The 13,224-nt window shown below is 50.9% G+C and overlaps 2 protein-coding genes across 7 annotated transcripts; one reads left to right on the top strand and one right to left on the bottom strand.

The window, feature by feature from the left end:
• The first annotated feature begins 380 nt into the window (after window positions 1-380).
• Tpi1 (triosephosphate isomerase 1) lies at window positions 381-4,451 on the top strand. Its single transcript, XM_051155341.1, has 7 exons — window positions 381-621; window positions 1,687-1,810; window positions 1,900-1,984; window positions 2,059-2,191; window positions 2,576-2,661; window positions 3,681-3,768; window positions 3,894-4,451. Exons 1-7 carry the CDS (start codon window positions 396-398, stop codon window positions 4,010-4,012), a joined length of 861 nt encoding a protein of 286 aa, XP_051011298.1. The 5' UTR covers window positions 381-395; the 3' UTR covers window positions 4,013-4,451.
• Window positions 4,452-4,866: 415 nt separating this feature from the next.
• On the bottom strand, window positions 4,867-12,376 carry Spsb2 (splA/ryanodine receptor domain and SOCS box containing 2). Of its 6 annotated transcripts, none has more exons than XM_051155339.1 (3): window positions 12,267-12,376; window positions 5,389-6,131; window positions 4,867-5,080 (listed from the first exon to the last, which is right to left on the bottom strand). In XM_051155339.1, the coding sequence occupies exons 2-3, from the start codon at window positions 6,050-6,052 to the stop codon at window positions 4,950-4,952; spliced, it is 795 nt and encodes a 264-aa protein (XP_051011296.1). In that variant the 5' UTR covers window positions 6,053-6,131; window positions 12,267-12,376; the 3' UTR covers window positions 4,867-4,949. The 6 variants fall into 6 exon arrangements, with proteins under 6 accessions (XP_051011296.1, XP_051011292.1, XP_051011295.1 ...); XM_051155335.1 differs by lacking the exon at window positions 12,267-12,376 and adding an exon at window positions 6,565-6,739; XM_051155338.1 differs by lacking the exon at window positions 12,267-12,376 and adding an exon at window positions 6,449-6,485.
• Between the last annotated feature and the right edge of the window lie 848 nt (window positions 12,377-13,224).

Raw genomic sequence — 13,224 nt, 5'->3', positions numbered from 1 at the left:
AAGACCTGCAAGGACTGAGACCCAGTAACTACCAGCGATGTTTGCGAAACACTTTGGTTCCCTTGCCTTGTGATTGCTGGCAGGGCCCCCCGCAACCATGGCTTTGCCTTGTGCTATAGGGGAAAGGGGCTCTCAAGCCCCAAAGAGATGGCTGGCCCAAGGCCGTGTTGCTGCCAGCTCCACTTGGGAAGTCCTTTGGTCTGAAATTGCAAAGTTGGTTCCTCTGAGCGCGAGACTCAATATAACTGTCTAGCGACTGAGGCAGGACGTTTGAGCCCCCCGGAACCCCCTTAGAACGTTACTACAAAAGAGGAGAAACGTCAGAATATCGAAACATCAACGGGAGGTGGAGAGGCGGAGGGGAAAAGCCTACTAAGCAAGGGGCCGGGCTAACCATGGAGGAGGGCGGGGAAAAGGAGGAGTTCTGCTTCACAGCGCTCTATATAAGAGGCCAGTGGCCAGGGATGTGTGCTGGTATTGACCTTCAGCTAGACTGTTCTAGAGCAATGGCGCCTTCCAGGAAGTTCTTCGTGGGTGGCAACTGGAAGATGAACGGGAGGAAGAAGTGCTTGGGAGAACTCATCTGCACCCTGAACGCGGCCAAGGTGCCGGCGGACACAGGTGAGCTCCGTTTGGGAGCGGAGGTAGGGGGGATGGGTCGGGCGTGGCAGCACCTGCTCAGCGTCCGAGTGGATCTAGCTGGCTGGCCAGGGGACAAGGGCTATTTGGTGTCCGGGCAGCACAGAGATGTACTGAGGGGGAAAGGCATTTAAATTGTTCTCTGGGCCTGTGGGGCCCCGAAGGGTTTCTTGGGGTGGGGGCTGGGTGGAAGATCGCCCTTGGCAGCGGACGGGAGTTGAACCAGCTAAAGGGACAAGGGTTAAGAAGCGGAACCAGTGTCCGGTTGGATAATCAAGAAAAGTGGCACGTGTCCCCTAGATTGTGAGGGAGGAAGCTGGGCTTGCGCGGGCTCTCAGCTACCTGCCCCCTGGGCCTCTGGATCCGTGCGTCTCTGCACGTAGCCCGAAGCTCCTCCCCTTGCCGCCTCTTGCTTCGGGCTCTGAGCTGGGGTCTCCCATATCTCTACCCCGCCACAGCCTGGGCCACTCCTGCCTTCTGCCTTAGGGACTGAGCGGTTTAGGGAATGAAAAGCAAGCCTACAGCTCTCTTCAGTCTGGAAATGGGAAATCACAAGGTCTCTATGAGCCAGTCAACTCCCTGCTGCTCACAGGATCCTCGGGCATCCTTCCCCCTCCTACCCACCTAAATCAGAACGACCGAAGGGTATCTTCCTGCTCATTTATTTCCCAAAGAGTCCAATACAAATTCCGGTAGTTGGCCTTTTCTCCTTAAGCTAAAAAAACCCTTGCCGGGTTGGAGAAGTGGGGGTGGGCTATTTTAGAAAGAGGTTGGCTCCTGGAGAATGCTGAGTCTAGAAGGTGTCCATTCCCAGAATAGCCTGAGGAAATTAGAACCCCAGCTGTTAAAAGAGCAGAGGGCTGGGTAAGGGCCATGGCCTGTCCGGGGCGTTAAGAAGGCTCTGGGATTGGTGCCGGCCCAGCCTGGGCAGTATAGCGGACAAAGGTCAATTTTCTGGACTGAAAAACGGAGGAAAAAGCAGGACCGTGAAAGTGAAGGCATGCCAGCGAGCCTGGAGAGTGAGGCTTTCTCTCATCTCGTTCTCAGAGGTGGTTTGTGCACCCCCCACCGCCTACATCGACTTCGCCAGGCAGAAGCTAGATCCCCAAATCGCTGTGGCTGCGCAGAACTGCTACAAAGTGACCAATGGGGCCTTCACTGGGGAGATCAGGTGACCTAAGGGCAGAGAGGGTCTAAGGTGGTGCTGGGGGGAGACTTCCTTGGGGGTTCCTTGCTGAACTTTGGTGTTTCTTGTTTTAGCCCTGGCATGATCAAAGACTTAGGAGCCACATGGGTAGTACTGGGACACTCGGAGAGAAGAAATGTCTTCGGGGAGTCCGACGAGGTCAGTAAGCGAGAGGGAAGATCGGCTGCTTTCATCCGAGTGGATGTCTCACCATGTTTATCGTTCTTCAACAGCTGATTGGGCAGAAAGTGGCCCATGCCCTGGCAGAGGGCCTTGGAGTGATCGCCTGCATCGGGGAGAAGTTAAATGAAAGGGAAGCTGGCATCACCGAGAAGGTTGTTTTCGAGCAAACCAAGGCCATCGCAGGTATCTCTGGAGAAAAAGACCTTTGAGCCTAGCAAGGGCTACCGAGACGGGGAGGTCAAAAAGCCCTGCAACCTGCCTGATTATGTTGAGCCAGGAAAAGCCTTCTGTTCCTGCAGAGGGCTTAATCCCTACCATCAAAAGCCACTGGGGGTTGGTGAAATGGCTCTGTGGGTAAGGGTGCTTACTGCCAAGCCTGAGGAACTGAGTTTGACCCTCCCCGCCCCTGACATGGTAGGAGAGAACCAGCTTGTGCCTCCAGATGTGCACCATGGCATATGAACATGTACACCAGGGCCAGTAGGCCGTAACTGTGATAACCTGAAAGCTCGGTGGGACAGCTCCTCCGCACTGTTCACTTTTTTCTCTCCACTCTCTGTCCTGCAGACAACGTGAAAGACTGGAACAAAGTCGTCCTGGCCTATGAGCCTGTGTGGGCCATTGGTACTGGCAAGACTGCAACACCTCAACAGGTAATTGCCCAGGAACCCTCTCCTCGGCCTATCTTGCTTCTATAGACCTGGGCAGCTAATGTGGCTCATCCAGGCCAAGCCCCTTTAGAGACAGGGGGGGCCCCAAACTCACCAAGAAGAGTGACTTACCAGGGATGGTCTGTAAAAGTATCATTTATTTGCCTGTTTCAGTTGCTGTCTCCCAAGGCTTACTGCCTCCTTCTGTTACCTTAGGCCTAGAGTGTTTTCACCCTCTGAGTTACTGCTTAATAAGCTCACCCTCACTTGTTCTTTCTGGGCTCATAGCTGGCTGGTTCAACTCAGCTGTTCTGGCTCAAACTCCTCTCCCAGCTGACTTACTCAATCTGGCTTCTCTCTCCACCTAGATCTGCTCTGCTTGGCCTGAAACTAACTCAGCAGTCTGCTCTAATCTTCGACCATCTTCTCATATTCTGGCTCATTCCGTCTTCACCTGAGTTCTCTCTCTCTCTTCAACCCATCTCTCTATTACTGCCCTGGTAAAACTGCCTAAGTAGCTTCCCTTTCCTCTCTCTTCTGAGGGTTGGACATAGCCTATGCTGCCAAATCTCTGATTTGTCACTTTTTCTACCACTCATTAGATACCGCGTTCAAACATGGGTATTTCCTTCTACACACTTTTACCTTCGTTGTTTGGGATTAAAGGCGTGTACCACCACTCCTGAACCTAAGCTTTTCTTTACTTGGTGCTTGCTCTACACCACGCTGGTCTTGAACTCAGATCTGCTTGCCTCTGTCTCCTGAATTAAAGGTGTGTTTGTATTCCAGCTGGATCACACAGACCTGGAAGGTCTTTGTGTGTGATCTCTTGTCAGAGCAGCCATGTTCTGAGTTAACATTCCTCGACAATGTTCATTCCAGGCTGGGCTGGGATTGGAGTTTTGCTATTCTCTGATCCCCAGGGCTTTTCTGGAGACTAAACTCTCTGTTCAGAGACCAGTGATTCTTAATCTCTTTGTATGAACAGCAAGGGTCTTACTTAGTCTGCCTCCTCCGTTTAGGCCCAGGAAGTACATGAGAAGCTCCGGGGATGGCTGAAATCCAATGTCTCTGATGCAGTGGCTCAAAGCACCCGGATCATTTATGGAGGTGAGTGGCTTTGGCTCTAGCCAAGGTAGAAATGGACTAAGACTGAGGTGGCCTTCCACAGAGAGGTGGGGCTTCAGTGTACTCATCGTAGCCCTGACCAAGCTACCTTCCTGTTTCTGTTACAGGTTCTGTGACTGGAGCAACCTGCAAAGAGCTGGCAAGCCAGCCGGACGTGGACGGCTTCCTCGTGGGTGGTGCTTCTCTCAAGCCTGAATTCGTGGACATCATCAATGCCAAACACTAAGCACCAGCCATCCCCCGCACCCGCCTGCTAAACCAGGACTAGGTTGCCCAGAAATGTAACAACTGCTCCCACCAGTCAGGAGCTTCTGATGTCATCTGCCCCATCTTGTGGCCTAATCCACACTGTACCTTCCTGAACCTTTTACACCTCCTTGTGGTTGGGACCAGGCCACTCCCTTTACCGCTTACAGTAGTTAGAATGAAATATGTCACCAAGGTGTCTTCCTGGCTGGGGGCAGAAGGGTAGAACTGACTTAAGTCCCTTCAGGCCCTAGCAAGGGCTGGAGTAAAATCACCTTCCTTTCCATTTTCAGTGTACATTAAGGCCAAGATCCTCTTAGCCCAAGAGGCAGGGATGCTCCCCTCCCCCACAGTGCCGAAGCCCTACTACTGTGTTTGTGATCCATGCTCCGTGTAAGGGAATAAACACCTGGCCCTAAGCTTTGTGGTTTGCCATCTTCATTGTGTGCTTCCATATACCTTTTTTTTTTTTTTTTTTTTTTTAAGATTTATTATGTATACAGTACACATCAGATCACATAGATGGTTATGAGCCACCATGTGGTTGCTGGGAATTGAACTCAGGACTTCTGGAAGCGCAGTCAGTGCTCTTAACCGCTGAGCCATCTCTCCAGCCCTCCATATACTTTCTTAGACAGTGATAGGACTCCATTGGGGGGGAGAGGGCGCAGTGAAGAAAAACTAGGCTGACAACACCTCGGTTTTTGTTTTTTACTTGAAAAACATCTTTTGTCCTAGGCTGCCACGGCCTTTAGTATCATACCCATGTCTTGCCCCTTAGATAAGGATTAGTGGAGGGGCCCAGCCTTTCCCCTCAGCTTCACTGGCTTTTAAGGTGTTTAGGCCAGCGGTGCCTCTCCACCTGTCCCTACAGTAGGGATGGTGGCAAGGTGCCAGCACACTATGGTGCTACAGAGTCATTTGTAGAGCAGGTAGCGCTTCATGGCAGGGGGCAAAGGTAGTGTGGTTATTTGGCCAAGCCGGGTATCCCCCAGTGCGCGCCGCACGCACAAGCGGCTCAGGTGCAGAAGGGATTGCGGTTCATCCGCTGAGAGAGAAGGAAGGCAAGGTTAAGTAGAGGTGCAACTCCAGCCAGACATCCTCAAACCCTAAGATCCGCTCAGGCTCCCTTACTTCCTCCTCCAATTCTGCCTCCCCCTGGGCTGAGAGACCTAAAGCTCTGAATTTCTGCATCACACATCCAGTAAGGCCTGGGAGTGAAACTAGAGCCAAGGCCTTCTAAGTGACAGGCCAAAGTGAAACGAAGCCCCCTTCCTGTAGTCCAACCATGGGCTTCCATCCCAAATCACTGCCAAAAGAGGTAATCCAACCCCCCACACTTAGTCCAGGTCTCACCTCTTCTTTCGCCCATGTAGCGGATGCGCACCTGGCACTGGCCCCAAACAGCGCTTACAGAGGGATAGAGGGTCCTGCCCTTCAGTCCACGGAAGGCTGGTCCCAGGTAGGTGCCCCCAATAGAGTAGCCCAGAGTACCCTCCTCCATGTCGAGAACCACCACCAGCTTCTCCGGCACCACCAGCTGCTCACCTTGAGGTCCGGCTGGGTACTGGGGGGCCTCAAGGCCCTTACTCTGATGATACAATTTTCCCCGCCCAATATCCCAGCCCCACGACTCGCTGTTGCTGCCCAAAAGCGCCGCATAGTGGTCAGCCTGCAGCGGGGCTAGGGCGGTGGCCACGCCCACCACGGCGTGTGTGCCCCTCTGCTCCAAGGGCCAGCTGATTTCCCAGGCATGCAGGCCTCTAGAGTAGCCCCTCTTTCCCCGAACCCCATCAGTGCTCTGGGCCACAGGGCGCCGCTCAAAACACAGCCCCCCTTCCTTGACATCGATGTTCTCGGAGCAATCCTTGGGGTTCCAACCATGGCGTCGTTGGACCCCTAGATCAGGAAGGGGGTCAGATAGGAGCTCCTCCAAGCCCTCGGGAGGAGAGAAGTCAGAGTACAGAGCCTGGGAGGTGGGGGTGCTGCTGCTGCCCCTTGCCAGGGCCGTCTGGCCCATGAGGTGTGCAGCTGAAGGGCTTCTCGAAACAGGTTTGCTGGGGCGTCTTTCTTCTGGAAGTTGAGCTCCGGATCGTCCCCTGGAGCAGCGTGGGGGAGAGAAAGTACTGTAAGGCGCAGCATCTTTACCCAAGGTCTCCCAGCGGTTCACCAGTGTGTGCCAACCAGCTGGCTCTTTCCTTGGTCCCCCAACCCTCCCAGGCCCATCACTCTGCTTTCACCTCATCTGCGCTGCGGCCCCAAGTTTCTTACGAGTTCGGGGACCGTCCCCTTGGAGTCTCTAACGCCCGCCCCCATGCCCGCACCTCGCTGGGTACACACCGCACACACCAACCCCCGCCCGCAGGGACCTCAGCCGAAGCACAGACAGGGGTAAGACTAGACGCGCCCCTCTGACCAGCAACTGCTTCCGGCTCCTGCCGGGCCGCAGGACACCCGCCCGCGCTCCGCCCTCCCAGCCTCGCGAGGCGGTTAACCCTTTCGTCACCGCCCATGCCACGCCCCCTTGCGTACCTCACCGCCGGCAAAGAATCCAGGCAAAGAATGTGTGGTGAGTCCAGTCGTGGACAGGCGAGGGTGCTTTGTGGAGCACACTCTGGATGGATAACCTCTTATCCCCCACCCAGGACTCGATCTTCCCCGACGTCAAACTCCTCCCGGCAGCATATCCTTGGGACGACACCTGACAGCAGCGTGCCCCGCCCCTTTCCCCAGCGTCCCTGCTTAGAATTAACCCTTTGATGACGTCATCGCCTTGGATTCTGTGTGGAGAGTGTCCTCCACTGGAAACCTTTGTGCTGTCTGGGCGAGTCATTCCTGAGCCCCTACGTGTAAGAAAGAGGCTTTGACACCGTTCCTGAACTGCTGCTCCCCATCCTGTAGGTCGTGGGGACTATGAGTGTTTGCGACTACTTAGTGGGCACATCCTCTAATAGATGTGTTTTCAAGGGTTAGTTTTCAGTGACGTTTTAGATCACTAGCTGCATGATCTTAGGAAGGTTACCATTGATTTTTTTTTTTTTAAGATGGGGTTTCTCTGTGCAACCTTGGGGTCCTGGCCTCTCTTTGTAGACCAGGCTGGCCTCGAAGTCACAGTGATCCTCCTGCCTCTGCCTCCCAAGTGCTGGGATTACAGGCATTCGACACCAGGCCCAGCTGCCATTAAGTTTTGACCTCCTCAAGTGCCTATTGATAACAGTTCAAAATTCCCATAATGCTATAGGTAGTTTTAACTCTTTGTGTATGACAGGTCTCACTCTGGAGTCTCTGCTGGCCTAGAATTCCCTAAGTAGACCAGGCTGGCCTTGAACTCACACTGATCATCAGCCTGCCTCTGCCTCCTGAGTGTTGGAATTAAAGGTTTGAAATGGTCTCTTGTAGCTTTATCCTAGGACAGAACTGGCTCTGCAGCCAAGAGCTGGCCTTGAATTCCTGCTCCCCTCAGCTCCACTTTCAAGTGCTAGGATTATAGGGATATGAGTCACATACGGCTAATTTTAACTTTTTAAAATTCACACGTGGGGCTGCTGAAACGGCTCAGTGGTTAAGAGCACTGGCCGGCTGCTCTTGCAGAGTACCCAGTTCAGGTTTTTTTGCGCCCACATGGCAGCTCACAACCATCCATAAATTCCAGTTCCAGGGGACTTGATTTCTTCCAGCCGCCACATGGATTTGGAATAGGCACTCTGTGCTGTCTAGTCCTGTATCAATGTGACACACAAACGAGAATTTTGAGAGGAGGGGACCTTAATTGAAAAGAAGGCTGCCATAACATCCAGCTGTAAGGCATTTTCTTAATTATTGATATGGGCGGGCCCAGCCCATTGCTGGCGGTTCTACCCCTGGGCTGGTGGTCCTGGGTTCTATAAGAAAGCAGCCAAGCAAAGAGCATACATGGGTTGGACCTAGACCCCCTACACATATATAGCAGATATGAAGCTTGGTCAACATGTGGCTCCCCTGTCAATGGGAGTAGGGGCTGCACTGCTCTCTGACACTGTTGCCTGCCTCAGGCCTCAGTGGGAGCAGATGTGCTTAGTCTGTAACTTGAGGTACCAGGGTGGGTTGGTACCCAATGGGGGGGGCTCCTCTTCTTTGAGAAGGAGGAGAAGGGGGAATGGTGGGAGGGAGGTGGGAGGGTTAGGCGACTGGGAGGAGAAGAGGGAGAGGGGCTGGGATTGGGCTGTAAAGTGATTAGATAGACAAACAGATGATAGAGAGATAGATAGATTAGATAGATAGATAGATAGATAGATAGATAGATAGATAGATAGAAGAAAGCAGGCTGAGCAAGCATGGAAAGCAAGCCAGTCAGCAGGACCCCTCCATGGACTCTGCATCAGTTCCTGCCTCCAGGTTCCTGCTGCCCTGTTTGAGTTCCTGTCCTGACTTCCTTTGGTGATGAACATCAGTGTGGATATGTGTAAGCCAAAATAAACCCTTTCCCCCACAACTTGCCTTTTGATCATGGTGTTTCATTGCATCAATCGAAACTCTAAATAGGACACACACATTCATGCAAAACAACCATACACATAAAATAAAATAATCTTTAAAAATAAACTTTATATGTAATAATGTTACCTTAAGTTGCTCAATTATTGTTTCCTTTTGGGTGCTGGAAATTAAACTCAAATCCTATTTACTAAGCAAGCATTACTGAGCCGGGCGTGGTGGCGCACGCCTTTAATCCCAGCGCTGTGAGTTCGAGGCCAGCCTGGTCTACAAAGTGAGTCCAGGATGGCCAAGGCTACACAGAGAAACCCTGTCTCGAAAAACCAAAAAAAAAAAAAAAAAAAAAAAAAAAAGCAAGCATTACTTACACTACCACTGAGATACAACCTCCCACCCCTATCCCGAGCTGCTCAGTGAATTTTATGTGTGTGTATACACTTGCCTGACAAACACCAAAGACATTTCTCACACTCCAGAAGGTATATTGTTACTTATTCCCTGATGTTCTATATTCCTAAGGGCATGACATCCATCCATGAACATTGTTTGTTTTGGTTTTTTCCAGACAGGGTTTCTTAACCTCTAAGCCTCTTAACCTCTAAGCCATCTCTCCAGCTTTTTTTTTTTCTTTTAATATTTATTTGTTTATTATTATGTATACAGTGTTCTGCCTGCATGTACACCTGCAGGCCAGAAGAGGGCATCAGATCACATTATAGATGGTTGTGAGCCACCATGTGGGGTTGCTGGGAGTTGAACTCAGGGCCTCTGGAAGAGCAGACAGTGCTCTTAACCTCTGAGCCATCTCTCCAGGCCCCAGCCCCTGACTTCTTATTTAGCCCTGTATTGCAACTGCTGAGCATTTTCTGGTTTGTGTCTCAAAAGCAGTAAGTGCAATACATTTAGACAGCTTTGGATTTGGTTGGTTTGGGGTTTGTTGTTGTTGTTGTTTGATTTTTTTTAAATACATTTAAATATTTTTAAATTGCACTTATTTTGTGTATGTGTGTGTGTGTGTGTGTGTGACAGTGGTGTGTGTGTGTATGTGACAGTGGTGTGTATGTATGTGACAGTGGTGTGTGTGTATGTGTGTGTGTGTGTGACAGTGGTGTGTATGTGTGTGACAGTGGTGTGTGTGTGTGTGACAGTGGTATGTGTGTATGTGTGTGTGACAGTGGGGTGTGTGTGTGTGTGTGACAGTGGTGTGTGTGTGTGACAGTGGTGTGTGTGTGTGTGTGTGTGTGTGTGTGTGTGTGTGTGTGTGTAGAGGTCACAGGTTGACTTTCAGGCATCAGCAGTCTGCTTCCATCCACCATGTGAGTCCCAGGGTTGAACCCAGGCAGTGAAGCTCAGTAGCAAGTGCCTTTACCAGCTGAACCATGTTGCAGCCTCTGTGTGCTTGTGTTTTTAGTGCATATGGGTATTTTGCCTGCATGTGTGTCTGTGCATCATATACGTGCAGTGTCTATGGATGTCTATGGAGACCAGAAGAGGATCCTCTGGGGCTGGAGTTGCTGATGGTTGTGAGCTGCCGTGTAGGTAGGTACTGGGAATTGAAAATGAGTCTACTCTGGACTGATGGAGAGATGGCTCAGAGGTTAAAATCACTGGTTGCTCTTCCAGAGGTCCTGAGTTCAATTCCCAGCAACCACATGGTGGCTCACAGCCATCTAGAATGAGATCTGGTGTCCACACATGCTGGAATTAAAGGCGTGCACCACCACTGCCCGGCAAGCAGCTAGTATTCTTAACCACTGAGACCTTGGGTTTGTTTGTTTGTTTCATTTTTTCTTTCTTTTCTTCTTCTTCTTCTTCTTTTCTTTTTTTTGGTTTTTCGAAACAGGATTTCTCTGTGCAACAGCTCTGGCTGTCCTGGAACTCGCTCTGCAGACCAACCAGGCTGGCCTCAAACTCACAGAAAGCCACCTGCCTCTGCCTCCCAAATGCTGGGATTAAAGGCATATGCTACCACCACTCTGCTTCTTTTTTTTTTTTTTTTTTGAGACAGCATCACATGTAACCCAGGCTGGCTTCCATCTAGTGTGTAGCCAAGGATGACTTTAGACTCCCAGTCTTCCTCCAAGTGATTTTCTTTAAGATCTATCACATGAGCAGGGCAATAGTGTTGCATGCCTTTAATCCCAGCACTTGGGAGGCAGAGGCAGGTCCCTGTGAGTTCGAGGCCTGCCTGGTCTGTGGAGGAGTTTCAGGACAGCCAGGGCTGTTACACAGAGGAACCCTATCTACAACAACAACAACAACAACAAAAGATTAATCACTTGAGCTTTTGTGGAACTGAAATAATTTTAGATTTGAATGGTCCAGGTTTACAAATGTCTTTTTTTGTTTTTGTTGTTGTTTTGTTTTATTTTGTTTTTTTGTTTTTGTTTTTCAAGACAGGGTTTCTCTATATACAAAGTGGGAGCTATTGGCCCTAGTTTAGTAAGTCAGCTTCCAGATTCTTTTTTTTTTGGGGGGGGGTTGTTTGCTTGCTTGCTTGCTTTTGCTTTTTATTTTTGTTTTTGTTTGTTTGTTTTTGTTTTTCAAGACAGGGCTTCTCTTGTAGTCCTAGCTGTCCTGGACTTGGTTTGTAGACCAGGCTGGCCTTGAACTCACAGAGATCGGCTTGCCTCTGCCTCCTGAGTGTGGGGATTAAGGTATGTGCCACTACTCCTGGCTTCTTCCAGATTCATTGCTTGGGTGACAAATGAAGTGGTTGGACTGCCTGCAGATGGGTCCTGTTGTACAGAAAAAAAGGTGCTTTAGCCAGGCGTGGTGGTGCACGCCTTTAATCCCAGCACTCGGGAGGCAGAGGCAGGCGGATCGCTGTGAGTTCGAGGCCAGCCTGGTCTACAAAGTGAGTCCAGGATGGCCAAGGCTACACAGAAAAAACCTGTCTCGAAAAACCAAAAAAAAAAAAAGATATACAGAGAAGACCAGCACTGGGCTCAGTAGAACACTGAGCAGCTTCCATCTTACAAGATGGCCAGGCTCTGCCCTATTTAACCAGATCGTTGCTGAGTCACTCAATATGCTGTTATAAAACTAACTCCTTCTCTTTTTCTCACAACAGACGATTCCAGTTTTCACAGACTCATACAGAAGGTTTAGGTATGTTTAACTTCAGCCTTGCCGGAACTAAAGAGCTGGTAAAATGGTAGCATCAAGCGTGGGTGGAGCAGGGGGAGGGGGGAAGGGGGAGGGAAGACCAGGACATCTGCTGAGACACTTCTTTATGGGACAGAGTGTCTGCACCAGTGAAATTTCAACAATATGGTTGCCTAAACAAGGCCTGAACAGCAGACAACACCAGCTGACATGCCAAGGAGGAAGGGGAAAATCTCACAAGTCCCCACCCCTGGATGAAGAGCTAAATGCTGCTGAGAGAGAATCAGTATTCCTCAAGGGTGAGCTCTCTACTTGGGTTTTCCAACACCAACTAGTCAGTCATAAAAATATATGCATTCGAGCAACACTTGAGTGAGTTCAGCAGGTTGTATTTATATGTTTATATGTATCGACAATTAAAAACAAATGGTATTATGTAACGTGTAAAACAAAGCAGAAAGGACCAAACCCAAAAAGGAAACCTATTTTCCAAACTCACCAATAAGAATGAAATGGCAACTGGTCTGAGGTTGAGAAACCTGCATTACTGGACGCCCATAGGCCCCGCCTGCGGCTCCGCCCCCATGCCCCTGGTGCTAGTCCCGTAACTAAGGCAACGCACTGGCAGGATGGGAGCGGGGAAGCTGACTCACGCTGGCTCACGGTCACGCGCGTGGGCGCACAGTGTGCGCTGCGGCGGCCTGGGGGTCTCGCGCGTCCCTCCGCGGCCTTGTGTGTGTGCTGAGTCCTCAGCGCGCCCCAGTGGTCGGCTGTCCGGGCCCTCTCCACACAGCTCCTGCTTTGGCCTTTAATACTCAGGTCTGGAATGTTCCACCAGATGACTCCTGGCTGCGGGGCCCCGTGTGGGGGGGGGGGCGGGGGGGGGGGGGGGGGCGTGTGTGTGTGTGTGTGTGCGCGCGCGCGCGCGCGCGCTCGCGCGCGAACGCCTTTTGGAGGCGAGCTGACGAGAGATGCAAGAGTTAGAATAAACCTGGTGTGGTGATGCACGCCTGTAACCTTAGCTATGTGTCTGGCCAGAAGGATGATGGAGAGCTTGAAGCTAGCCTGGGGTATATACCAAGACTCTAGCTAAAAACAAAGCAGAATCAGACTGAAAAGTTTCTCCTGCAAGCTGGAGAAAGCATGGATGTAGAGAGAACCGAACCTGGACCCCGGAGGGTGATTTAGGGCAACACCTTAATTGAGGCTTGCCTCAACCCAGTTTGTTTTTGAAGATTCCGTTGTGACAGCCCTGATAAAATGTTTCCTTGCTCTTCATCTGCCGACCTTCTTGATGTAAGGCCTCCACAGGCAATCTGTTTTTATATTTTTCTCCCAAGGTCTGAAGTAGGACACCCGGTCAGTTTGTGTTAGAAATCTCATGGGGCCAGAGGGCTGCAAGATCAGTGGGAGAGGGCTTTCCTAGCATGTACTAGATCCTGGAATTGATTCCTGGCAGTGGGGGAAAAAACAAATAAACCACCTCAGGGAAAGGTCGCAGGAGACCTCACCTTGAGAATTTATGGGCAGCTGTTGATGCTGGGAGATTGAGAAAGCTATCGTCTGTGGTGTAGACATTGGTTAGTCAACAACCACCCAAATTCTGAAGTA

This window comes from Acomys russatus, chromosome 13 (genome assembly GCF_903995435.1).
Source record: "Acomys russatus chromosome 13, mAcoRus1.1, whole genome shotgun sequence".
In the NCBI taxonomy this organism is placed as follows: Eukaryota; Metazoa; Chordata; class Mammalia; order Rodentia; family Muridae; genus Acomys; species Acomys russatus.
The sequence above is the reverse complement of the archived record's forward strand: the minus strand, read 5'-3'. Positions and strand labels throughout refer to the sequence as shown.

Bases quoted from the DNA above. Each gene is read 5' to 3' on its own strand.
- Tpi1 (XM_051155341.1), top strand. From the start codon at position 396: ATGGAGGAGGGCGGGGAAAAGGAGGAGTTCTGCTTCACAGCGCTCTAT. The intron at 1,985-2,058 runs GTCAGTAAGCGA...GTTCTTCAACAG, and splicing joins TCTTCGGGGAGTCCGACGAG to CTGATTGGGCAGAAAGTGGC. The intron at 2,192-2,575 runs GTATCTCTGGAG...TCTGTCCTGCAG, and splicing joins GCAAACCAAGGCCATCGCAG to ACAACGTGAAAGACTGGAAC.
- Spsb2 (XM_051155339.1), bottom strand. From the start codon at position 6,052: ATGGGCCAGACGGCCCTGGCAAGGGGCAGCAGCAGCACCCCCACCTCC. The intron at 5,081-5,388 runs GTGAGACCTGGA...CTTCTCTCTCAG, and splicing joins CTACATGGGCGAAAGAAGAG to CGGATGAACCGCAATCCCTT.